This window comes from Barbatula barbatula (assembly GCF_947034865.1).
Source record: "Barbatula barbatula genome assembly, chromosome: 19".
Lineage (NCBI taxonomy): Eukaryota > Metazoa > Chordata > Actinopteri > Cypriniformes > Nemacheilidae > Barbatula > Barbatula barbatula.
This window is the reverse complement of record NC_136782.1, coordinates 18810975-18837999: the sequence shown is the minus strand read 5'-3', so window position 1 is coordinate 18837999 and position 27025 is coordinate 18810975. Positions and strand designations below refer to the sequence as shown.

General features: G+C 37.5%; 2 protein-coding genes and 1 long non-coding RNA gene across 12 annotated transcripts in view; 1 reads left to right on the top strand and 2 right to left on the bottom strand.

Annotated features, from left to right (window-relative positions):
* Window positions 1-805: 805 nt before the first annotated feature.
* Window positions 806-12522, bottom strand: LOC306908475 (uncharacterized protein). Of its 4 annotated transcripts, none has more exons than XM_079481367.1 (15): window positions 12412-12522; window positions 8844-8915; window positions 8616-8705; window positions 7971-8111; window positions 7740-7868; window positions 7572-7619; window positions 5555-5635; window positions 5410-5477; window positions 5256-5285; window positions 3651-3666; window positions 2122-2169; window positions 1513-1545; window positions 1393-1428; window positions 1264-1305; window positions 1018-1191 (listed from the first exon to the last, which is right to left on the bottom strand). In XM_079481367.1, exons 2-15 carry the CDS (start codon window positions 8902-8904, stop codon window positions 1154-1156), a joined length of 861 nt encoding a protein of 286 aa, XP_079337493.1. In that variant the 5' UTR covers window positions 8905-8915; window positions 12412-12522; the 3' UTR covers window positions 1018-1153. The 4 variants fall into 4 exon arrangements, with proteins under 4 accessions (XP_079337494.1, XP_079337493.1, XP_079337492.1 ...); XM_079481366.1 differs by lacking the exon at window positions 12412-12522 and adding an exon at window positions 11972-12012; XM_079481368.1 differs by lacking the exons at window positions 2122-2169; window positions 3651-3666; window positions 12412-12522 and adding an exon at window positions 11972-12047 and having other exon boundaries at window positions 806-1191; window positions 1513-1564.
* On the top strand, window positions 10070-12808 carry LOC306908476. 2 transcript variants are annotated; one of them, XR_013788010.1, is made up of 3 exons: window positions 10070-10161; window positions 10396-10746; window positions 10845-12808. It is a non-coding gene; the product is annotated as an uncharacterized lncRNA (long non-coding RNA). The 2 variants fall into 2 exon arrangements; XR_013788011.1 differs by having other exon boundaries at window positions 10090-10161; window positions 10379-10746; window positions 10845-12254.
* A 619-nt stretch (window positions 12809-13427) lies between these two features.
* aplp1 (amyloid beta (A4) precursor-like protein 1) overlaps window positions 13428-27025 on the bottom strand; it is a 40354-nt gene continuing 26756 nt past the window's right edge. Inside the window, exons 2-18 of one of the 6 annotated variants that reach the window (XR_013788033.1) lie at window positions 25777-25962; window positions 22947-23076; window positions 21687-21799; window positions 21116-21309; window positions 20722-21029; window positions 20421-20551; window positions 20230-20304; window positions 19074-19232; window positions 18644-18772; window positions 18337-18436; window positions 18089-18256; window positions 17957-17980; window positions 17777-17844; window positions 17512-17577; window positions 17211-17354; window positions 14082-16288; window positions 13429-14001 (exon numbers count right to left, since the gene is read on the bottom strand). Coding sequence is in view for 5 of the 6 variants with exons in the window: in XM_079481749.1 (XP_079337875.1) it covers window positions 16190-16291; window positions 17211-17354; window positions 17512-17577; window positions 17777-17844; window positions 17957-17980; window positions 18089-18256; window positions 18337-18436; window positions 18644-18772; window positions 19074-19232; window positions 20230-20304; window positions 20421-20551; window positions 20722-21029; window positions 21116-21309; window positions 21687-21799; window positions 22947-23076; window positions 25777-25962 (2097 nt within the window). In the remaining variant the exon portion in view is untranslated. Of the gene's footprint in view, window positions 16292-17210; window positions 17355-17511; window positions 17578-17776; window positions 17845-17956; window positions 17981-18088; window positions 18257-18336; window positions 18437-18643; window positions 18773-19073; window positions 19233-20229; window positions 20305-20420; window positions 20552-20721; window positions 21030-21115; window positions 21310-21686; window positions 21800-22946; window positions 23778-25776; window positions 25963-27025 lie in introns of all 6 variants that reach the window. The other 5 variants (XM_079481750.1, XM_079481753.1, XM_079481749.1 and 2 more) reach the window with 5 other exon arrangements.

Here is a 27025-nt window from a genome sequence, read left to right as displayed (position 1 = left end):
TTTTTTCGCACACACAGGTTCATTCAACTCAAGATATTCTCTGAAAAGAATATTACTGACCTCTAGTGGTTAAAATCACGTATTTCAGTGTACAATACGCCCAGTAATGCTAAAATGTTATTGTTTGAAGATTTATAGAATAGTTTATTATAGACATAAACAAAAGATTATGAGAATTCTCAATATTTTTAAATGTTTTTCAAATTTTTTAACTTCTTAATGCGCGCACCACTCTAGGAACCCATATTACGTCACCATAAGCACTACATGGATAGCCAAGATGTGACAATTAATTTAATCACACTCTTGTTTACAATATTGTTAAGCAAAGAAACGTGATTTATCTTAAGATTTAACACCTAAACTTACGCAATTAAATAAATTAACAAAATGAGAGAAGAAACTGTTGTTTTGGGCTCAGAGTGGCTAGAACAGCAGTACAATAAATTAGTCAAGATATAGAAAATAGCCTTGTTATAGAAAAACATTATAGATCAGTATTAACCGATATGTTCTTTATAAAACACGGTAAAACTTTGCTGTAGTTTTGCAACAGGTTTGCAAGTAACTTGCTGTAGATGAATTTACAATTTTTCTTTAAGCATAAACTTGTATTACAAGACAAAAATGTTTAGGAAGAATGTACTTTACTGCTAGTAATGCCAGTAATGAGACCAGTCTCTTCTTACATTGCATTGTACTGTACATGTGTTTTTTTTCTTGTATATGCAAAGATCGAACCCATGACCTTGGTGTTGCTAACACCATGCTCTAATCACTGAGACATTTATTGCACATGACAGTTCCCGTTGTATGTTTTATTTTTTTGCAGGAGAGTTGATTGACAGCACAATGCAATTTTTTCCTCACACCTACACAGTACCGGCATATTTGGTCTTTGTTGTTTGATGAGAAAAATATGTCTTCAAGATCAATTTAGGCTCCATTGCTGCTTAAACGGACCCCACGATTGCATAGTGCTTGAAAAAATGTAGTTTTATACACATTCACATTTTTAAATGTTGATATGTGCTGAGTGTTGACATTGATGATTTATCTCATCCCACCACGACCCACCCACAATTATCACTCATAGTTACACTAAATATTGACACTGCAATTGTATTGACCTTTATTTTAATTGATGTCTTTCTTAATGTTCGTTTTGTTCACTGTTCTCCTCTTCAGCACCTAAAATGAAACATCAGTTACATATTGTTTTTAATAGTATAAATGACACACTTGAACTTAAGTTATTCTTACGTAGTGCATGTTCTTGTTGTCCAGGGTTGGCCTCTTCATCACCTGAAATGAAACATCAGTTACATTTTCTATTCTTGTTGTTAGAATTTATGGTAATAATATAAATTAAAACCCTTTGGTATTTCTTACATTGTGGATCTTCTTGTTGTCCAGGGTTGAGATGATCTGAAATTATCCAACATTTACACTTCTCATTGTTTTGATAGTTTGCGTTTACTTGGGATAATAAATACAATAAGTCTTTCTTACCGAGTTCATGTTGTTCAGGGTTTTCCAGTGGACCTGAAATTAAACATTTATACTAGACAGTTAAACAATTACACTAGCTTGTTGTTGCTTGATGTAAGTGAAATTCAAGTAATTTACGGACATCCTCAATTGCTTGAAGTTCAGTTGGTTAAAATAGGTTGGGGGATAAAAAAAGAGCGTAAAATTACTAACTTGAATTAATGTTATTCATTGTGATTTTGACATTTGGCATGTAATTGTCCATGAGACATTTTATTACTGGCACTTCTTATAAAACCTGTGTAAACATTTTAGTCTTTTTTTGTTGAGCCTCAATTTGGGACACAATCTGTGTTATTTTCCAAATGTTCCCCAGCGGAAGAAGCCAGTTTTTCCACAAAGCAAACCCTTTTCATCACTAAGTTTCTCAATTCTCAACTGTAAATATATGAATATGACAGAATGTTGTCTGTAAATATTACAGTTCTCAGCTGCCACACTGACATAACATTATGAAGAACCCAAGTACCCGTTACATTTTTAACAGTTAAAAAGTTAAATAAAATGAAAAATGAAACAAAATCACACTTCCTTTTCTTGTTGTTATATGGGTAGTATTGTCAATTATACTTTTACGTTGTGGAGGGTGTTGTTGTTCAGGGTTGGGCCTTCCAGTACCTGAAATTAAACAACATTTACATCTCTAATTTTTGTTATAACTAGTGTTAATGTTGTGCTAAATGCAATGCTTAATTTAAACTAAAGAGGCCGCCATTTTCTTTTTCGATGACGTAAAATGGTTGCGCAAAGGCAAACTAAAAATTGCAGACACACTACTCAGTTCTTCTGTTAATATAAGTTGCTGTAAGATAATAAAAAATGTAAAAAATTATAAAGAAAGAAGAGAAAGAGAGATGCTTTTTGTAAAATTTTCATAAATGTACGGAAACAATACAAACATAGCCCTACATATTAATAACCATAATAATAATCATTATACATGAATATACAAGAAACGTTTTGCCACCATAAAATGCATTTAATCCAAATTTTTACGTTGATACTGTCTCTCTCTCTCTGTCATTAGCTGACAGCAGCAGTTTAATTTTTAATATGTGACATCCGTTTGTTCTAATACAGAACCACAAGCATCTTACTGTGTTTATCAGTATATTCTCATAATGTACAGTACAATCGCCATGGATGGAAATCTCTAAGTCTTAACTGTCTTAAAGATGGCAGTTTAATTCTATGACTTGAGGCATATGTCTACCTTGAACAGAGGCTCACTAATCACGTTCTTTAAAATGGAGGTAACATTTCATGCATTCTGAATCCTGTATGTGCAAACGTAACATGGTAACATGGTTCAAATGAGTAGAACGTATGACATAGATTTTCTGTCTTCGATTCACTCTGCCAGAGTTCGTTCATTTTTTCGAACATGGTTTCCTCTTTGAGTAAAAAGGGTTCTTAGTCCCTTATTGGACAATTCTCCCGGAAAAGCACACCCACGCGTCACTTAGTGAGCAAAATAAAGATCTTGATCCCAGCACTAAGAGATGCCAGACATGAACTGCATGCGGTAAGTCAAACTAAGTCATTTGTCTGTGTTTTGTTGGCAATTGGCGTGTACGTGCAAGTGTAAGTGAATCAGCAGTTATGCAGTGAGAATGTGAGGATGTATTGTTTGCTCATGGTGTAGTTCTACCCCCCCTGCACACCTCCAGGGGCTCAAGTTTTTCCGGAAATAATCGTACAACTGTATCTGTCTTTTATAAATTTGATCAAACTAAATTCTAAGTTCTCGATGTCATGACAGTCCCACGTGTTTCGTGTGGAAACGCATGGTCATTGTTTGTTTATGATGGCCATGCGCTCTCCTGTCTCGTCTCTTGATCCTGTGTTACCTTATCTTTAATGGCAGGCAGGCTTGTGCCAAGAGGAAATACCGCCACCAAGTATCCCTGTGTATTTATAAATCTGTTATGATGTGTTTGTAAAACGTGTGTGCCTTGCTGTAGTGTTAAGAAAATGGGTTTGGATTACATTTACAAACTTTTGACATCAAGCATTTGCAAGCAGTTACATTAATTCATCAGATATTAATGACACAGGATTCATTTTAATGCATCAGATTTAAAATAAAATGTTCTTACCTTTTTTACAGATATTCTAAAATGTAAGAAAACAAAGAATGAAATTTAGTGTCAGTGGCATTTTAATGTAGTTAAATTAATAAATCCAAATTGTCTTGCTTTTCTTGATTTATTGGCAGAATCTGTGTTAATTATCCTTTGTTAGTTTCCCCTACCCGTTTCAGATTGCTCCCTACCCTGTTCAGATTGCTCCCTACCCTGTTCAGATTGCTCCCTACCCTGTTCAGATTGCTCCCTACCCGGTTCAGATTGCTCCCTACCCGGTTCAGATTGCTCCCTACCCGGTTCAGATTGCTCCCTACCCGGTTCAGATTGCTCCCTACCCGGTTCAGATTGCTCCCTACCCGGTTCAGATTGCTCCCTACCCGGTTCAGATTGCTTCCTACCCGGTTCAGATTGCTCCCTACCCGGTTCAGATTGCTCCCTACCCGGTTCAGATTGCTCCCTACCCGGTTCAGATTGCTCCCTACCCGGTTCAGATTGCTCCCTACCCGGTTCAGATTGCTCCCTACCCGGTTCAGATTGCTCCCTACCCGGTTCAGATTGCTCCCTACCCTGTTCAGATTGCTCCCTACCCTGTTCAGATTGCTCCCTACCCTGTTCAGATTGCTCCCTACCCGGTTCAGATTGCTCCCTACCCTGTTCAGATTGCTCCCTACCCTGTTCAGATTGCTCCCTACCCGGTTCAGATTGCTCCCTACCCTGTTCAGATTGCTCCCTACCCTGTTCAGATTGCTCCCTACCCTGTTCAGATTGCTCCCTACCCGGTTCAGATTGCTCCCTACCCTGTTCAGATTGCTCCCTACCCTGTTCAGATTGCTCCCTACCCTGTTCAGATTGCTCCCTACCCTGTTCAGATTGCTCCCTACCCTGTTCAGATTGCTCCCTACCCGGTTCAGATTGCTCCCTACCCTGTTCAGATTGCTCCCTACCCTGTTCAGATTGCTCCCTACCCTGTTCAGATTGCTCCCTACCCTGTTCAGATTGCTCCCTACCCGGTTCAGATTGCTCCCTACCCTGTTCAGATTGCTCCCTACCCGGTTCAGATTGCTCCCTACCCTGTTCAGATTGCTCCCTACCCGGTTCAGATTGCTCCCTACCCTGCATGTCTTGAGATCCCTGCCTGGTTTTAGTTATCTTCAAGTGTTTATGATGTTGTGCCATGTTTGTTGTTTTGGTTCTTGTTATATCGTAAGTCTTATCTATTTAGTACCCATGTTTGATCCCCCTCGTGGGAAGTGTTTATTTTGCAGCTTTGTATTTTAGTCTTGTCAGTGTTTATCCCCTACATGGGTGTTTATTTTATCCCACTGTAATAAAGTCTTGTCTTCCATATCACCACTGCCTTGCAATTGGGTTCTTCCTCTCTCTGTCCCCCCCCGGTCATGACAGACCCTGACACACGGCATGAGAACTGAACACATGCCTGTAGCAGTTTATAGTTAATAGACATACAGAAAGCAATCATATTAATTTATCTTATATAAAGGGTCTTTTTGTTTTTTGTTGTCTTTTTTTGTTAAAAAAAATCCCAATAAAGTGATATTTAAAATATATATATTTATGAGTAATTTGATCTATTCACATTAAATATTTTTAACCTACCAGTATCTTCCATCCATTTTGTTTACCAATCTGTAAAACAAAAAAATTAAACTTTTAAAATGAACATGCCTACATGACAGATTTTTTTGTGTAATTTAAAATTGACGGTTCCAATTTTTTTGTGTACTTAAAATTTACTAAATGAACAGCTTACACATATTATATAGAAAATGAATGATAAACAAAGACATCCCAAGACTCCTGTCGCTATAAAAAAGGAATCTGTGAAAGAAAATGTAGTTTTAAAAACAATTCTAACAACTTATTGGAAATGTGATATGATTATTATTAAAACTTGCGGCAAGGAAGATTTTCATCAGGCTGTGGCGTGCATTCTGTTGGTGGGCTGTCAGCTCTTCTTTTATTAATGCCTGTTGTCACTTAAAATAAAAAACCAGACAATCTACATAAAACACACAATTTAATGCATATAAACACCTGAAGCTTACTTTTTCATATATTTTAAAAATGATAAAAAAAGTCAATGAATAAGGTACAACAACCCAATATATACTTTGTATGCACTTTATATAAACTATAAAAATAATAATGTATTTATGGTGTAAACACCTTACAAGGAAGTTGTATTTGTTAACATAGATGTCATGATTCATATGAAACAGAACCTAAGCACAGGCAGTGTGTGCAAAAATCTCTAATACAAAGAAAAACCGATAGAAAAGTCCCTCGAGGGGGAAAAACAGAAGCAAAACGTAACAGAAGCAAAACATACAAACCATAAAAATAATTTTTGCAGCTGAACCTTACAAAAGCAGAACTGCTTGTAATTCAGGCGGACCCAAAGATTCATCAGAACCTCTCAATTCAACTGGGCTCATCAACCATCACACTTTCCAGAACGGCCAGAAACCTGAGTGGTGATCGACGACCAGCTAAACTTCACTGATCATGTTGCCAGCACCACGTTACGCAAGTCCTTGTCCAGGCTCTTGTCCTGCAGAGTGGACTATTGCAATGCGCTACTGGCTGAACTCCCCGCACAAACAAACCTCTACAGATGATCCAGAATGCAGTGTCAAGAGTGGTCACTCCCTTCTTCATTGAATTAGATGGACTCCCTAAAGTCCCTCGCATCAAATACAAAGCTCTGCTCTTGGCCTACAAGACCACCACTGGTTCGGCTTCCCCATATCTTCACTAACTAATATAGATTTATGTGCCTGCCAGATCCCTTCGCTCTGCAAACAAACTACGACGTTGGATGTAGTGCCATTCCAAAAAGGGAAAAATCTCTCTCATGTTCCCCAGATTCTGTTGCCATCTTTAAAGAAACGGCTGAAAACTCTCTTCTGTCATCACCTGACCGACTAGTACTGACTACTATTTCTCTTCTGCTTTTTCTATCCTTTTAAAAACTCAGCTTAGTATACTGTGTATATGAGACAGGTTCTATTGCACTTATGCTTTTTGTTGTCCTTATGTTGTTCCAATTGCTTCTCTTGTTTACCCGCTGAACAAACAACTAACTACAGCGCCCCTAAGGGGAAATTACTATTATTTTCTACCATAGATCACGATGATCCATCTAAAATCATAAGATCATCTAAATCAATAACATGCAAGCTAGACCCTATACCTACAAATCTACTGAAAGAGATGCTCCCATAAATTATAGATCCTCTTCTTAGCATTATTAACTCATCTCTGACATTAGGACATGTGCCTAAAGGTGGCTGTTATAAGGCCCCTTGTCAGACAACAACAATTCGACCCTAGAGAACTAGTTAACTAGAGACCTATATCGAATCTACCTTTCTTATTTAAGTTATGGAAAAAGTGATTTCAACTCAATCATGTTCCTTACACAGAGTACAGAGACCACTTTGATCAGGGTGACAAATGATCTGCTTTTGGTGTCTGACCGAGGTTGTATCTCGCTATTGGTGCTATTAGACAATTGACACCATTGACCACAGCACAATCCCACAGACAGAAATAGGTTAGAAATGGTATAATCTTCTTTAACCAACCGTTTTCAATAGGTAGCAATAAACAATGAGGTGTCACGCAAACCAACATAAACTAACAATGAAATATACTTGCATATATTCATCTTCATGTTCGTTTCAGCATTTGCTAAAACATTTTTACAAATATAAAAAGTTGTATCTGGTAGATAAATAGCATTAACTAATAAATAAATGAATAATGAAACATGCTGAGTATAATATATCGTTCAATGGTAGTTCATATTTACTATGTTAACAAATACAACCTTTTTGTAAGATACAGACACCATGAATACACAGTTAGGTATCTCTTTATGTATATGATTCTGTGGTGAAACACACATACTTGGACTTTTACAGTTCACGCCTCCCCTTGTTTGGATACATCTGCCAACTGAATAAAAATGGCATTGCTGTTAGTAAGCTAATAAATATAAAATATTGATGGCAATAAACAAATCATTATAAAATATATAATCTTAACAACAAATAAAATGTTCTGTTTAATTCTCACCATTGTGTTTGAATCGGCATCGCTGCGTGTTGTCTCCAGTGTTCAGTATGTGGTCCATTTCACATTCTTCATTTTTACAAAGGTATATTGTTTGATTGCATAATATAGAAAGTTCACATTTCGTCGATTCTAAAATAAAGTTGAAAGATCATTTTGATGAGTTTAAACTAAATTTGAACATTCTACAAAACCAATAAACATAAACAGCATGTTTAAACATATTTGACTTACTTTCTTCATGCTCGCATGAGATGTTACCAATTAGGTTTTCTAAAAACTTGAGTGGTTTTGTCAGATTACACTGCTCAAATGAGTTACAAATCTTCCTTGGTTTATTTTTTCCAATTTTTTCCCGACATTGTATTTCTAGAGCTGCAAAATGTTATCAAAAAACTAAGTTACAATAAAGTATCTGAAAGGGTTTCATGAAGAACATTACAACAAATTTCTTCACTAAATCACTACACCAACAAGACTATATACACAAACACACAAACAGGTCGCTAATGTGTCAAGTACATCTGGAACATTTATCAACAAGCTAGAAGTGTTCAGATGTAGTAGTCCAACCCTGAATGAAAAGTGTGTAATAAATGGGACGTCCATTTTTAAGCAAAATATATATATTTGAAAGCACACAACAGCATTGAAATAAGATTTTAGGTATGTGTGATTTATGTCGTAGCATAAAACCCTATTCTAAAAATATTTGTCATAGAAGGATGCTACTACTTTGTGAGTCTTTGGGCAGAAAGCGCTCCAGTTAAACGTTTAATAGCTATAAATAATAGCTATAAATAGGAAATCTCACGATGAGATAATCTTTACATGTTTCTATTAGATTTACAAGCTAAAAACTGAAGCTACAACACCTACTTGGACAATCTGATAGGCTGCTATTCCACACGCATGAATCGTTGCATTGTGTTTCTTCATGCTGACATGTGAAGATAAACTTGTCAGTTCCTTAAAAAAGTGAATTGATAGTTTATATTAATGTCCAGTAAATGTTTTGTTGATTACGTACATTAATGTAATGTGTTTAAGCATATATATAGGAAAGGAAAATGTAGTCACATTATAACAGTAGTTCACCATACTTACCTGAAAGGCAGACAGACAATAGGCAAAGGGAGGCGAGTAGATACAGAACTTTCATTTTCATACCTATGAAAACTAACGAAATACAAATGTAAATATTAAAACTCAAAAAGAGTATATAGTTTATGAATAAATCGTACATGTGCCATATAGTGTGACATAGCAACATTTAGAAAACAAACTGCTAGTATTACATTGTTTTTATATTATTTACATTTTTATTTATCATATAAAATCACATTGCCAGCACATCGCTGAAATATGTTTTTCTGAAACGATTTTACAATAAAGTCTGCAGTGTAAGTTCTATCTGTAAAGTCAGTACCTTTTATTGACCTTGCACTTATATATTTAACCACTAGATGGCTAGTAGTCTTACAGAACTTATTTTATGTGCTCTAATGAAACGGATAGTTCACCCAAAATTGAAAATGAATCAGACTACACTGGCTCCCATTGACTCCCCACTGTTATCAGTTTTCTTTCGGTTTCAAGCAGGCATAGCTTGTTAAAATAAGGTAAAGTCAAATTTTCTTAAAACAACTTTGTACAAATAATTAAGTAAATCTTACGAGTTGTTTTTTTTCCAATTATATTATCATTGTCAGTGTAGTGAGAGTTGGAACATGCATAATATTTTATAAAATAAATTTTTAACAAAAATGAGACATTAAATATTACGACTCATTTGTGTGATTCAGAGTCGACTTCCTTTTCTCAAGCCAATAACTTTGTTATTCATACACATTCGGCTTTCAAACTTGGCAGACTCTTTACATCCACACACAACAACATTACAAACTGCATGAAATCTCATTTACATGATCTTGTAATGTACTCTTTAAAAGTATAAGGCTCTACACCACTTTCTGATCCAAATTCCCCATTTCACTGCTTTGTATTGTTGTGATTTTCTGTATTCCAATTTCTTTACATACATCCACCCGGATATTTTGTGCTTGCATTCTGGGGTTTAATTCCAAGAAACGCCTTTATAGTTAAATTTTCCCGTGCTTACAGGCACACAAATAATAAAATGGCATTTCACTGATTCAATGTTTTTAAAAGCTCCATCATTTTGTGGTTTAACCACAAAAAGCTACAGAGACATTTCTGAATGTCAATGATTTAGTAGCAGTTCGTTTTACAGGCCGCTTCGTTTTTAAGGGTGAAGATCACATGCTTTGTAAGGGAAGTAGGCTACTGCGGTTTTGTGTTTATTGTGTTGTGCTCTTTTGAAGATGTTCAAGAGGACTAAGCGACGTGATGATGGAGAAACAAACAACGCCTTTAAGAGCACGGCTAGTTGTGTGTTTTTCTGGTAAGAGCACTTGTTTGTTTTTAAATGTAGTCCTTTATCGAAGTATATCTGGTAAAGTTAAAGTATTGTATTGATGTAGGAGCAATGATGTTTGGTTTACCTTTATTCAAACGTAAAACAATTCTGTTAGTGTTATGTAGAAAGCAAATAACCAGCCGGCTTTGTTTAATAATATGGCTTTGGTCTTTGTGAAATATGTTACATTTCTTATGTGTAGTCCTGCTTGACTTTAAGCTCTTGGATTGACGGAAGTAATCGTAAAGCAATACTGTTTGCAAGAGAAACATGAAGAAGGTGCTTCAGCAATGCTCTACTGCAACATCACTAGCGATACTGAAGTCTTGAAAAGCTGCGAAATGGAGTAGGAGATTTGGAATGAACTGACAGACCGTAGCAAGGAGATCTCAAAAATAGCAAAATATCACAACAGAGTCAGTGTCGTGCCCCATGGTACCCTCAGCAGCTCATTGACCATACAAGATCTGAAGGTCACTGACACAGAGGAGATACTTTGCACAGCAACATGTTTTGTTAATGGGAACCTCGATATCATCAGCAGTGATGGGATGTTTCTAAAGATAACCGGTTTGTGCAACCATATTCAAATTAAATTATTATTATTAGTATTGAATGAGTTTCCACACATCGATGTCGGTCATTTGATGATATTTCATTTTTTTCAGAAAAAAGCGACAAGGAACAAGTTCAAAAGACAGAAACAGAATTACTGTGGCTGAAGTATCTCATTTTCTCCATTAATTGTCTTATTTTTACAGTTTCACTGGTAATCTTCATCTTGTTTATTCGTAAAAAGAGAAGACAAAAATGTAGCCAAAGTCCGTGAAGCTTTGAAAAAATGCTCTCGAGGGTTAAAACTTGCATGCTTCCTGGTTTACTGTATATTTTGCATAAAATAATTAAAGCAAACATAAGGGTGATTTAGCTTCAAAGAATTAACAACTATAGCTTAATTCTTAAATCAACTGTACAGCACAGCATAATGTAAAAGAATACCAAACAATAAAAGTCTCTTTGACATTAAACCCTGATGTACTATAACAAACATGTGCATTATAACTAGGGATCCACCGATACCAAACTCATGTACTCGTAAAAATTCCCGATACCCAAGACCGATACCTCACGTGACGTAACTGACAGAACGTTCCAGTGCACACAGAGACACCAGCCGCAGCAGACACAATGTCAGTGTGTTTACACCAAGCGCGAATGAAGCGTTAAGCGCGAGTGATTTACATGTTAAGTCAATGCAAAGACGCGATAGACCTACTTGCGGTTTGAGCTTGAACATTTTGAACACGAATTGAGCGTTCGTGTTATTCGCACGAGTTGAAAAATCTGAACTTTGGCGAAAATTACAACCAGGAGCTTGCTTTAGTAGGGACGTGATTATGACATAGCGAGCGGAGGCAGAAATCTGAAACAACAATGAAGGACTGCGCCTCCGAAGGATCTGATGGACCCAGACAAGGCGCCGAACGAGTCTATGTCTATCTTCAGCCTTCCACAGCACATAAAAAATTTGTGATAAGCACATAAGAATGATTCATTTTTTCATAATATGAGTTGAAGTTGTTAAAAATAAAGATGCTGATATGTTCATTAGTCTCATTGTGTTGTTCTTAGAAAATTGCTGTAAGAAAAAAAACTGTACAACAATCATCGGTATCGGCGAGTACCAGGGAAAAAATATCGGTACTTGTACTCAATCCTTAAAAAGTGCTATCGGTGCATCCCTAATTATATCTATAAAACTTTCAACAAAATATCTTGTATAAGAGAAACTTACCAATGTCTTGTTTCGAGAGTTTCAAAGTTCACGACAGAAATGAAAGTGAAATAGTTGTAGCTTGCTTACGTAAAGCAAAGGAAGGAATGATCAGGTTACATATTTGGGTAGTAGACACAATCAGAGTGAATAACCAGTTTTGGTTCCACAAAGAACCATCTCTTTCTTACCTTTTGATAATCCGAAGAACCTTTTTTAGTCACAAAGAACCTTTTTTTTGGGAACAGAGGCCCCTTTATTTTTTACGAATGTAATAAATTAAAAATAAATTCTATAAAACATCTAAACCAGGTCTTTATTTAACATAGCACTTATTGTCAATCACCAATCAACCACCAATTTAGTAAACAAAGTCTATTTTTGCACTTCATTAGGCCGGGTATGCAACAATCATTTGTATATGTTGACTCATGTTTTACCGTAGGAACAGTTAAACTTACCACTTCTTGTTCTCACGTGGCTCAAAATACAATAACATTCTCTCAGTTGGTTAGATCAACATCATGACATCTCTTGTTGTTTTATGATGAATGCTTGTTCTTGAGAAAATATATACAGCACGAACACAGTGATTCATGTGAAAGATTTTCTACCAACATCCTGTGCTTACTGATGCGAATGGCATGGGTGTCAGTCAACCACAGCACGCCGTGCTTTTATCCGATTTTTTTTAAAGCATCTATACAAAACAAGTGCAGCAGACTCAGAAGTTACGCCTGCTATCATTTAAATTCTGGCAGATGTATTTGTGCTTTCTCCATCCCTAAAGGGCACGGTAGTCTACAGCCAATGTCATGTACCGTAGCAGATGTTTCTGAATAAATCGCCCAAGTGACCAGACAAAAGTACGGTTTTCTTTTCAGTGCAAACACAGGCAAAGACCTTCGAAATGACCTCAAAGCATTTTGTCATTTTATGTCTTTACATAAGATAAACCATTCCTGTCACAAACACATCTCTGATTCTTGCGTTTAACCATGTGTACCCACAGTGAAAAAGTCATCCCATGAATTTATAGTTGTATCACACTTGCCTTTTTCTCATTTGATGGTAAAGATACACCTTAGGGTCTCTCCGTCATATGGGATTTCTTGTTATTCACTGAAAGTGTTCTTGTGTCTACTGGATCTGCTGTTCCTTGGCTTTGATGTTTGGATTATGGTTTCAATCCCGCCTGCTTGCTTGAACGCTTTACTGGATTATTCTATTATTGTAGATTATTGTTATTTTATCATAGTTCACGTTACATTCATTTGAAGCAAACGGTTTAGGGATTAGTCACCCCAAAATGATCTTTTTTTCATTATTTATTCACCCTTGCGTCGTTCCAAACCTGTATAATTTCTTCGGCAGATCACAAAAGAAGTTATTTTGATTAATGTTTGCTTTCAAAGAGTTCAAAGACAAACAACTTGAAATACATTGTAATTAAAAAGGTAAAAGTCCATAATCATATTCTGTGGGTCATTTATCGTTTTATTATCATTTTAATGCAAGTACAACAAGCCAGATCAGATCACACGTTACTTGCTCCTACAATAGGTAAATTATTTCATTAAAAACAGGACACGTTATTCCTCCTTCCAATCACATCCAGAACATTTCTTTGGTGATGGTCAGCTTATGAAATCAGCTTATTTCTCTGTGATGGTTGCAGTAGCTTGATATCTGAAGTCCTGACAAATTCTGGGAAATGCCAGTTTAACAAATGACGTGATCAACATCTAACCGCTTATTTTACATTGTTAAGCTGTATCATCAAGATTTTACCATGTCCGTCATTTGAGAGATAAAACTGGGATCAGATCTTGGCTAAATGTGTTTCCATATTAGACTTCATTGACTATTCAGTAATGGATTCAGCAAGACAGAAAAACCTTAAAGTCAATAAACAAGAATGAGTCAGCCTGGATGCAGTTGTGCTTGGCTATACACATCAATTATTTAGTCTGTTGAGTTGATCAGACCCATTCAATGTTTACAGTCCAATGTGGCGTTTTTCAAATGACCCAAATTCCAATGAATGTTGACTAAAATAAAATATACATATAATTACATCCAAAACACAGCATTGAAAAAGGCAATAATGCAGCAGTTAAAACATCCATACCTTTTGTTAACATCTCTATTGGTTCAGGACAGGAGAGGGAGGGGTCATTCCTCGGGGTCAGAGGGTCTTCTCATTCAACAGAATATACATACAAACATAAATTCAATACCTACAGAATACACTGTCCTATATCTGCCTGATGCTGGTAAGAAATCATGGTAACACTTTACATAAAGAGTCATAAATTTTAGCGTGAATAGTTGATAGAATGATCGGCACAGCAGGTCATATAAAATCGTACCACTGTAGCTTAGCTAGCATGAACAACTATTGATCCAGTCTAATCTGGAGACGAAATACAGATTTAGGAATCATTATGTTTCTAAAGATCTCATGTACCTAGTGAACGCGTAGCATTGAGTTTCTGCCTATAAATGTTACATAATGTGATGAAATTGGGGATATATGAAGTGTATTCTGTGGTACGACATTACTTTTAGTCATATTGTACATTATGTACCGCGGGCAGTCCAATGGTCCAGTGTGATCCAATGGTCCAAAACAAATACAGAAGACAAAAAATAATAGCGTAACGTTTCTGAAATAAATATTTGCTAAGATTTCATAACAGAGTGGCAAGCTATTGTTTTGTTAATACAAATCATTAAGAATGTACAGGGCCCACATTTTGGTTTTGCTAATACGTCATGTTTCTTAACAGAAGACCGTTCACTCTTCCAAAAAACACATTCGTCGTAAAATAAAAATGATTGAAAGACGTGTCCTCTCTACAACAGGCCAACAGTAAATTGTTGTGTTTTTTATCGAAACATCTGTTTCACAGCGACACACCGAACATGTTTGTTTAAGATTTCTATCCTGTACTAATACTGGAAATTCATTAGACGGACGGCTTTCTATCCCTTTAAAAACAAACTGACATATGATTCCAGACGTTTAAGTACAGCAATTTTCCAACCCCAACTTTTCATTCGAATTTGTGCCTAGTCCAGATAGAACGTAACACAAACAGGTAAATCAACTAACGTGTGAACTAACCTACACGCTAACCTTATTCTAGGAAACGCCGTGATGTGTTAAGAGAGGGTGAATGGAGCCTATATCTACCAAATATACATTCAGTCAAGAGTTACTGTGTCGATTTCTTGTGCTGGTTTATACAACAGTCCGTTTTCATTCAGCCATGTTAAGAAATGTTTCTCTTTCCGAGCAGCACATCTTGATGTCCACACATTGCATCGAGACAAATTAATGATAGAAACGTCTATTTTACGCACGCCTTTAGTTATGTACACGTCGTGATATTTTCATTTGATCAAAAAGCAAGAAACAGGACCAACACAATTACGTTATAGCATCATACACCAAATTTCGCATGCTTTATCGTTACGTTTATGGACTTTAGATTACTTAGAATTTACTTTTAAAGAAGCAATATCAGAAAAATATTTTCAACTTTGGGTAGTATTGTTGGATGGACGTTTGTGGTCATTGCAAACACCGAAATTTTTACACTTTATCGTGTGATCGAGACTAATAAGCTACCAGTATGTCAGATGGGCGATGAATACAAACCTTGCTCCTTAAATCACCATTGTGAACAATTATTAAAAGAAGAGATTATCCTAAAATGACTTTCATGAATATGTTGGTTGTCTAAGAGGGTCTAAACTCATTGGCCGTCACAGGTTTCGTGGTGAACTCAAAAATATATCATTCGATTCATATGACAGTTTCACCATGAATTAAAACTCGCTTTGAAAATAAAATCGACAAAACAAACCCCATTATCATCTGTGAAACACGATTTATCTGCAAAAGCATGTGTGACGAATATTCCAAGATTTTAAACTCGCATACGAGGCCGCCGAAGTTGATCGGCGTGGCCACGCCCTCACGAACAAAAGCAAAAACCGGTGATGAAAGGGCTTTCATGTTCTGCCAAATTTCTTATTGGTTCTCTCTCCCTGGTGAAAGAGCGGTATGCAGACGGTTTCACTACGAACTCCTTATTTACGTGCCAGGTACGGTTTTAACATCGGCCATATACATACATACAGTACAAGGGAGAGGGGGGTCGCCATGGAAACCCCAATCGGAAACAGGAGGCAGGGGGGAGGGCATGGCCTTGAGACTGAAGGCTCTCTTCAGTTCATCTGCTCGAAGAATTTGTAAGTGGGGTTTTCATAGCCGTGATTCTGCATCTTATTGAGCTGCCTCTCCTCGGGGGTCAGCATGGGGTCGACCTGCTGGGAGAGAGATGGGGAAAGAATGGTTCAAAATGGGAAAAATGTGTACATTTTATTGTCACGTAAAACAGAAGCATTTTTACATGTTAGTCTCAAACGAATTGAGCAGAAGATTAATGAATCATGATGTATAAATGTATATGAATAATTTTACTTTCAATTAAATGCCTTATAGAAATCTGTATTTTTACATTTCATTATGAAAATATGCCGAGAAATATGCCAATTTCAAAGTATGAAGACGATATGTATGAGATAAGGGCCCACAATTTTATTCGGCAATCACTATTTGCCATTTTTTGCAATTTAACGAACAGGTTGTACTGCAAATGATATTATTCTCATAACGATTTAAGTGAAACATTGAAAGATGATTAAAGTTTCAGATTTTCTCCGAATTTGTTGTGTACTTCGCATGCTCTTGAGCTGACTTGACCTTAACATGCAAAACCGGGTGATCTTGCTATTCCAGCATGCTTTAATGCAAAAAGGAAATCTGATGCAAACAATATATCGTCGATGCCTTACATTTGCCTAGATTTGCTTATTTAAGATCTGTAAATCATTTCTTTGGACCACATTGCATGACAAATGATTTAGAAATCAACCTCTGGCATCGTTTTCTTGGCCTTAAATACAAATATCAGAATGCAAAACAGCTGCTGAAAGTTGCCTCTGGTGGTTGAGTGTCATTTCCTCTTGTGCATTTTGAAGCAACAACAGCCCAAAGTCAAAAGTGAAAATGTCCCTCTTTTTTCTTCAAAAGATTGGGTTTGATGACCAGTGAACACAGAAGTTCTTTATACACACTGAAGAAATGAATAGCTTTGGATCAAAACGTCTGCCAAAATTAATAAAAGTAAATGAAATAGGGCTAACAAACACATTTCAGTACTCCACCTTTCAAGGGAATTCTTACCTCTACTATGCCGTGGCTGATGGTTCCATACGGCTTACGGCGGACGAGCAACAAGCTGATGACCATCACCATAGCGATGGCCACGGCAACCACCAGCAGGCCCACCATCGCCCCACGGTTGAACGTCTCCAAAACATCCGGCTGCTGTCGTACACAGAAACGAGAAAACGTTTGTAAGATAAAAATAGTACCGCTGGCAATTGAGCTAATTCTGATTAAAATGGAAATAAACAAGAAAGCAAGTGCTGCAAAACAACCCTAAGAACATAACAATAATACTAAAAAAACTTTAGATACAAACCAGCTCATCTCTCTGAATTCCTGGAGATTTGTAGACCACCTGCTTCAGTTCTACAGATGTGTTAATCTGAGAAACAAACAACAACAAAGAATCATCTAAACATGACTGTGTTTCCAAAGTGAAGCAGTAGGTCGTTTGAGAAGTATGAATACAGAAATAAAGTCTGTCAAGCTGGTTCCCTCTAGTGGCGAAACGGCTATAGCGCAAGATTTAATAGCTTACTGACAAAATTATGTATAGTAGTAAGAGCTGATTCGTTTCTTACTTTTTCTTCATATTCATAAGTTGGTCCTCTTTCAGATGTGGTGTAATCATATTCATCCACCGAGGATGCTGTGGAAAAGCCACAGAGCGATGCTGCAGTTATTCAGACTTATGCTTAAGAACATGAAACAAATACCATTAAATGATCAATAATATGGCAGGAAATGTCAACCGGACTAACCTTTCTTTTCACTCGGCTGGGGATCTTCATTGACAAAACAAATAAAAGGAAAAAATAGTATTAGTACATTATGTGTAAGGTTTCATGAATCTAAAGGATAATCTAAATGTCCCAGATAAATGTGTGTTGTACCGATGCGTGGTGGGTAGGGTCTGTTCTTGAAAGCTCTTTCCTCCTCCTCTTCATCATCTCTCTCTTCCTCACTCTCAGCGGGAAGAAGTTCCTCAGTGGTCCGTGTCTCGGAGAAGGAAGTGGTCATAAGTTCACTGATGTCACCCCTCTCTGTTCTAACTAACTCCTCTACAGAGAAAGATAAAAACAACACTTTAGATTATATCTATTTGATACATACGATCTTTAAATGAAATAAATCATCTTACGGATTTCATCGTGAAGTTTCTCGGCCAGGCCGGGGACCTTATAGAGCAGAGCCAGACTCTGGTTCATCCTCTCCTCGATCACATGCAGGTGCGTGTACACCTTCAAAGAAACAAATTCAATTTGTATTGATTTTCCTCGTCGTGATCTCATTTATATTGCAGCAGCCTTTGCCGGCTGGATGGCAGCACATACATTTAATCTTACTCGTCTGATAAACAAAAACTAGAAACACGTAACGTCCGGAGTAATGAATAATGCAATCTGATAAAAACTGGATAACTAGATACAAGTGTGAATGTGTCAAACCTGGAATTTCATCTGTTCAGCTTTTTGGGGGTCGGCAGACTCAATGTGCTGGTAATGACGCAGCGTGTGTCTCCGGTCCTTCTGCTCTGCTGCCATGTAACGCTTCAAGGCCTGAAGCACTCGCTCTGGCTAAAGAAACCGAAATATAATATAAAGATATTATAATTTGGATCAACACACTTAAACGTACTATCAGCTATGAGAGGATTAACATTATTAGCATTGCAAGGACAGTATTTAGTAATAAAGCAGACTTTTTAAATCCACGCCCTTATAAAATACACATTAATCTCGTCTCCTTCTAATATATGTGTGACAGTTCTCCAAAGATGTCACTTTTTCTCTTTGCTAATATTTCCAAGCCAATATTTTCTTTCTCTGCTAATGTGAACCTGACACTGTGCTAATATTTTATGAGCAGATATCAGACCTGAGGTGGGTCGCTCTGCACGGCGCTCAGATAGCTTTCCAGAGCAAGTCTTCGGTTGTTATTCAGAGTGGCCACCACACGGGCCAAATGTGTCTCAACCAACCTCTGTCTCTCACCGGCTACCTGCTCCTCAAGAGTCTGAAGAACAGACTGGAAATGCTGAGAGAGAGAGAGAGAGAGAGAGAGAGAGAGAGAGAGAGAGAGAGAGAGAGAGAGAGAGAGGGAAAGAGAGTTAATGTGTCATAATTTGGTGTCACAAATTATAACAAATGTGATATTAAAAATCATAATTATCAATATCGTTAATACTTTGAGATAATATTGTAAATATTATAGCAACAATCGGTTGTAAGCTCTCTCTCCGCATCCTTACACTTGAATTCCACATGTTTCTTCTTCAAATCTATTTGTATTTACTTTTTATTCTAAAAAAATGATTACAATCAGATTACTGACAAAAGATTTAAGAAACTGACAACTAGTAACTAGCTGCAGGCCATAACTTTTAAATATCCGTTTAAAACACAATTGATGATTATTTTACAATTTATCTTTACATTGATTTAAAGGGACACTTCACCCAAAAATGAAGTATCCCTCATGATTTACTCACTTTCGAGTTGTTCCAAATCTGTATAAATGTCTTTGTTTTAATAAACACAGAAAGATATTTGGACGAATGCTTCTAACTAGACAGATTTTGCCCCCATTGACTGCCATAGTAGGACAAAAAAACTTTTTGCTGTCCTACATTCTTCAAAACGTCTTCTTTTGTGTTCAACAAAATGATAAAATAATTCTTCCTACTATGGCAGTCAATGGGGACAAGATCTGTTTGGAGATAAACATTCTTCCAAATATCTCTCTCCGTGTTCATCATAGCAAAGAAATATATACAGATTTGGACTCGGTAGTGAGTAAATGATGACAGAAGTTTCATTTTTGGGTGAAGTGTCCCTTTAATTCTTAAAAAACAAATGTTAGATAAGTTTGGAACACTGATTTTTTATGTACTTAATAACCCCAAAATTGAAGGGCAGATTAAAATAAATATTTGTATTTGTGAATGTTTACTTCTCAGTTGACCACAGACAGAAAAAATGTATTAGGGAGGCGAAGCCAGACATTCCATTTTTTTTCCAAGTGATTGGATTACCTCATTCAGTGCCTGGCGGTCTGACTTCGGCAGGTTTTTTGATTGGTTGTCGGCCTCTGCCCACTCCTTCATGATCTGTACACACAAAGTCACAATTTCCTCCTAAATTCACGCTTCTCACCATTACAAACCTTTGCATTACATGCGCATATTTTGAAAGCTTCTCACGTGTCAAGTCCCGCCTCTCTCACCTCATTGATGCGTTTCATGCGTCGTTCCTCCAGGTCCATCTTAGCACGCAGGAAGTTGGCATGCTCGCTGTCGTCGCCCGGCACCTCGAAATACACATCAACACCATCTGTAGGACGAGGAGTGGGCACTGCTGACAGAAGAGAGAGAGAGTAAATTAAACGCAGATTCGCAAATCAATTAATCTATCAGAGAAAGAAAAGTGAGCGACACAGATCACTACAGTGCTAAAGCAAAATCAATACAGACAGTCTTTAAATCTGTTCTCGGATTACAATAGAGATCAAACTTGTGTAAACTCACCGTTGTCCACCCGTGTTTGTGGTTGAGTGGACGCTTTGGCAGTCTTATCGTAATAGAAGTTATCCATGTAGTCTTGACCCTGGAAATGAGAATCGATTGGATACTCGTATTCCTCCTGATCTTTCGCAGTTGTGGCAGCTTCCTCCTCTTCTGGTTCCTCTTCTACCTCAGCCGCTTCATCATCGTTTCCTTCTTCATCGTCTTCATCTGCCTCATCCTCCACTACTTCCTCCTCTTCCTCCTCCATGTCATCTTCCTCGATGTCAGTCTCGGGAGAGGGACTTGGTGTGGGTGGAATCGCTTTTACACTGATTTCAAACACACACGTCGACACATTAATATGAAAATCATTTAAGAAACATTTTGAACAATTTATTGTTATAATATTTTGTACCTGGTGGCAACTTTTTGTCCAGCTATGGACACGACAGGTGTTGCTTCTTGAACTGCGTCCGTAGTCTCAGTCTCTCCACGGCCACTCGCTCCCACCCTGCCGGGACAACACACGTACTCCACCCCACGGAAACGGTCGGCGCATGGCAACAGCATCCCGTAACTATGCAACTCCAGACTGTCAGCTGTGCAGGCCTAGAGAGAGAGAGTTCAAAAAACACAATGGGTTTTAGTTTTGCCAAGAGAGATGAATTATCCTGCAGTAATGCTTTAAAGAGTTTTCAGTACATTATTTATTTTTCCCTTTTATAATTGAATGCAGGTGCCAGGGACAAAATGACCTACAAAATTCAGATGGAAAAACCTCGAGTTTTTAATGACAGATGTAGGATGATGGATGAGATTGGATGTGAGAGTAAGAGGATCATAGATCACAGCCGAGGACTTCTGCAATCTACTGTTACTCCCACTAACCATTAAAGATGTAAAGCTATTAAACGTGTATTGCGGTTCTCATTTTTCTCCAGCTTTTATATTTGCCCGCATTGATTTGCAAACTTTCATTTATTCACCTCTTTGGCAATGTTGTGCCAGAACACGTAACTCTCACAGGAGTCCATCTGCTCCTGGTGCAAGAAACGGCAGCGGTCTGGAACCAGCAGAGCTTCACTTACATATTCACCAACTGAGACAGAGAGAGATGAAGACAAGACACGATAAGACACCATTTAAGCTCTTTAATAAACAAGGTCTAATTCAATTGAATATTTAAATGAATCCAGAGGAAAAAAGTGATGATGATGTAGATAACCGCGAACGAAAGGGAAGATAAAACTAAAAACAGGTGTGTTGGCGTTTTTAAAAATGCCCACTTGGGCTGATGTGGCAAATTTCATTCGGGGGATTTCATTCATCTTTGCAGTATGTGAGCAGAAACCAAGGACAGAGCCGATCCATATTCATCTACATCAGTACTGAGCCAACAGATTTACAGCTGCTTTTTATGTATGTCGCAGCACATTTGTGAGGAATTGCAGAGTATAGTTATGTACTATAAAATGCAGATTTGAAGTTAAATAACATAATGAACATGGGTATATTTCATTCTTGGGGAAATCAACCAAACACGGCCCTTATGAAAACACAAAAGAATGAATGGATAAAATGGGAATTGCATCAGTTTTAATGAAAACTTTATTGGTTTCATCTGGTATGTGATGGATTCTATTGGTAGGATACTATAGGAATAATATACTACTCCAGTCCAAAAATGATTTTTTTTTGTGGTTTTAATGGAAAAGCCAATGGTTCATAATTGTATTTTAATTGAAACCATTTGAATTCCAGTGATGATTTCTATTGGGTTTTGTACGGATTCATGTTTCAAACTTTCTATTATTCTTGAAACATAACAGGAACATTTTGATCATGTTTAAGACACACAAAATAAACAATAAAGTAATTGTAATAAACAAGCTCCAAAAAGAATAATAAAACACTTGTTTTGTATTAATGTAATTGCTAGCAGCGCGTTAACAGTGTAAATGTTATTAAACATACGAATTTGCTGTTAATATTCTCATCTGTCATACATTAGCACTTTGCTTCCCATGTGGGGTTTCAACATAAAAAAAACATAAAATAACAATGTTTTGAAGCAACACGAGGGTTAGTAAATGATGACAACATTTTCTTAACTGTTTCTTTCAATATCCACCAAATATCCACCGGCTACAGAAAAGAAACAAACATATGACTGTTCGCAGTACAATGCACTTCACTTAATAACGCTGGACATCAAAATACATGAAACATCTAAAACTATAACTTACCCAGACATCTGTAGGGCACAACAATGAAGGAGCGGGTTTGACAGTGACCCCAGCCCTTCTTACACCAGCCCTGGATGGTCGCTGGAGATGAAGACTCTTCCACGTGAGAGATCTGTAGTCCCGGATACATCTGATACACATACACAGAGAACGACAGACGACCAGACGCGACACACACGAGGAGAGAGCGAGGGACATGAATCAGGATCACGACAATTGGATGAAGGCAAGCAGATATTTCAGTCATTTAACATGCGGAAAAGAAAGTATAGAAATCAGGGGATGAGAAGGAACAGGAAACACAGGGGCACTCGAGACAAGGATTTCAGGATTTCGACGCCACATTGTTAAATATTGTTTTCCTTTCTTCCAACAGCTACAATGTGACATAAGATTGATGGTTAAGAAGTATAAAGCACACATGCAACTGATGACGAACTATAAAAACAGATAAGTGTTTGTTTTTATTAAGTCTTCTTGGCTCATATCACCAGCAGAGGGAGTTCCTGAATCACGTGCACTAGATAAGACTGCAGCCCTATTCCTGGTTTGGCCGATAGGTTGTGTTAAAGCGTTCATTGCGTATGCAATGCATAATGACAACATTTACAAAGCAACTAAACGTTAACCTTGAGAAGATGTTTAGGGGTTACTGTCTCGTTCAGCCATCTGTGCATATTCAGGGTTGTATTTATGATTCATAATAAAATCATAAATGACTGCGTGTCATTGTTCAGGGTGGGAGAGAGTTGCTATGGGAAATTGCATTGAAGGATACACGTATTTTGAGGAATAAACATGAACGTATCGCACATGAGGTTAGTTATTTTACTATATATATAACATTTCACATATATAGATCGGATTTGACAAGACAAGGCCCATGCACATATTGTAGATGTTATGTATGAATAATCATTTGCTTGGAGGTTTTCTGTAAATATAGACGGTTTCAGGGTCAACATCATGTGGTCCAAACTTTACTTCTGGTAGACCTCCGCAAAGAAGTAATAATTGCTAGTTTTAATGTAATTTAATACAATTCATATACAATAAAAAAGTCATATACATTCATATCAATATCACTTCAATATTCAATTAATTGATTTATAATAACAAAATTGTTATAAAAAAACTTCAGGCCAGCATCTGAGGAAACCGTCTATAAACTTATTCCTGCATTCCAACTGCGCTAAAATACACAGTTTAGCTACGGCTAACATGTAGGTATTGTCAATATGCATCAGCTATAAAGAACAAGTGCCATATTAACAATAGTTTATGTCAGAAGTAGAAGAATAAAATCTAATACATTTAATAAAATTGTAACAAAAGGGATTCATTTTTTTCATTCAAGTAACTATTTAAAAAAAAGACAAAAACAAACACTATTACAAAAAAAACATGAATGTTCTGGGCACAGGGATGCATGAAATCCATTGACACTGGTCTGATGGTGAGGGTGAATGCTTAAGAGGCATATGGTCAGGGATTATTATGTTCTAAACAAGCCCCGGGAATGAGGCTGCGAGCCACTGGAAGACCGCCTGCCAGCGTAAACCTCATTCACGCCAGGAGAATGACATATTCTTTGGACTCATCATTTCATTGAGTGTTTCGATGTCACTCGTGCCAGCCAGCGTACTTACATGCCACCTCGTGCCAGGCTAGAATGTGGGCACAATAATGCTTTTAAAAGCAATTACGCAGAGTGACCGGTTGACTGGTTTTGTACAGATTAGCACACAAAGGGGTGATTTTATATTGCGGTGCTATGGGCATCGCTCTGATTCAGACCAGGTTTGGTCAATTCTGCCTGCATTTTTATCGTAGAGAAACAACAATGTGATTTTTAGAAAGACATATCAATTTTCAGAAATGCATTCACAGCATTGAATAAAGGCTTTGAGTGTTATGCAATGATTTTAAACCACAAGCGATTGGGGAGATGTACGGTATTGTCATGTTTGGCAATAGAGATATCATTAATCCAGAAGGATTTCTCGATCTTGTTATCCAACAGGGATGCAATGTAAACTGGTATTTTACAATTATATTACAAATCTAAAGGGATGCAGGGGGACACCGTTTTGTAATGTCACTATTGCACAGGGAAAACCGAGAGCGTCGTATTTCGAAAGCAGTCTGATGAACTATTGAAAAATTGGAGAAAGCAACCGGATAACATTCCTCATCTCTAATTCCTCTAGATGAGACAACGGGGAACACAAAAAACGTGCAATCCTCTTAGCAGAGAAAACCCTCACATTAGCAGCACAATATGCTTCAGCCCACGGCTCTCGGAGCTCATAAATCTTCACCACTGATTGATAGTGAAGAATATTCCCATTATCCTGCACATTTAATAAACAGAGTTTTAATACACGAGTGATGTGATGTACATGGACTGCGCAGTTTAACAATGCTAATATTAGATGAAACTGCCCTCTGTCTTCACCTTGAGAATGTGCACGAGTGGAGATTGGCCCGAGGATGCTTGTCCACATAGTAATTAAACCGGTCAGCATGCATGCAAAACCAGCTGCAATGATGTTCACGGTTTGGGTTTCGCTGAGATTAATTACATGAAAGTCCAATAACAAAAGACACCATAAAAATTGAAGAACATAATGCCAACCTGAACAGAACACGGAAAGATCATAACGTATCAGAATGTACGATACTAATAATAATCCCAAACAAAACAAGACAAAAAACTAATAAAAAAGAAAGAAAAAGAACGACAAAACAATATAGTAGAATACAAAAACATCTATAGAATACAAGTGATAAATAAAACAACAACAATAAAATGGTATAGAATAAGCACCTCTTGGCAGTATGACAGGATCTTGCTGGGTTGGGTGAAACATCCCTGTCGTCCCCGAGGATCTGGTTCCCACTGTCCGGTCTCGGTGTTCATGTGTAGAAGCTGACGACCACAAAACATCGCAATCTGAGGTTCTGCCACATGCTGACCACCTACTGGTCCATTCACCTCAGTCATGGCCAGAGCCTAAAAAGACAGAAAGAGATTTTGTTATTTGTACAGATAAGCCAAACAAACTTGCATTCCCAGACCCGTATGCTAAAAATAATTTCATACACATATATTATAAAACAATATAACACATTCTTGGCAGGTGCCTTTACTCAGGAAGCGTTCAAACGTCAGGCTTACAATCTTTACACACGAGGAACTACATTCATATCAGGGTTAGAGAGAAAGACAACACATATTGTCCGGCACCACCTTTGCTTCAAAGTAATAAAAGTGACGCCTGCATGGCTGCCTGTTATTACCGCAAGACACGGTGATAAGAACACCGAGGCCAAAGAAATTCAGAGCGATAGAGAAATGCAACGTACAGGGCGAGCGGGGACACAAAGACGAGCGAGAAAGGAGAGATCAGCTGTTCTCACTGCTCTGACAGCATGAAAGAAATATAACATGGAGAGTCATAATTGAATTTTAAATTGAGGCAGAAAGCCAGACTTACTGATAACCCTAAATGTACCTTATATATCTTCCATCAAACTACTGTGTGAGAGAGAGAGAGAGAGAGAGAGAGATTGAATTTCTAAATGATATTTAGAAAAACACAACGCTGGACGCCATTGACTTCCATTGTATGGACACAAAACCATACATTCCTGAAAATATAGTACGGCATGACCGTGCGCCATTTCGAACACACCCACCATCCCAAAATCCTTCGTGTCTGTTTCTCTTCCACGTTTCATTCATTTCCTCCATTCCCTTCCCCCTCTCCTTTCTTTCTCCTCCCACCCTTTCTCTCCCTGCCAAAGGATGCTGGTATCGATCTGAAATCCTGCAGAAAGGCCCGGGGGACGATCACGCTAGCGGAGCAAACAGCAACCCAGCGCTAAAGTCAGGTGTTAATACAAGCTCATTGACCATCAGGTCATTTGAGTACGTCAACACAGAAGAGACAACAAGAGATCGGGCCAGAAGACAAAAGTCTAATCAGGGGAGGAGCTTCATTTCATCTGGTTATCGCTCTATTTAAAGCTCAATAGCTCCAGGCAGCACACTTACATCGTCTCTGCACTGGGTT

Excerpts from the sequence above, each read along its gene's own strand:
- LOC306908475 (XM_079481367.1), bottom strand. The coding sequence starts at position 8,904 with ATGAAAATGAAAGTTCTGTATCTACTCGCCTCCCTTTGCCTATTGTCT. Across the intron at positions 5,478-5,554 it reads TGATGAAAATCTTCCTTGCC|ATTCCTTTTTTATAGCGACA; the intron begins GCAAGTTTTAAT and ends TTTCTTTCACAG. Across the intron at positions 1,429-1,512 it reads CCCTGAACAACATGAACTCG|ATCATCTCAACCCTGGACAA; the intron begins GTAAGAAAGACT and ends GGATAATTTCAG.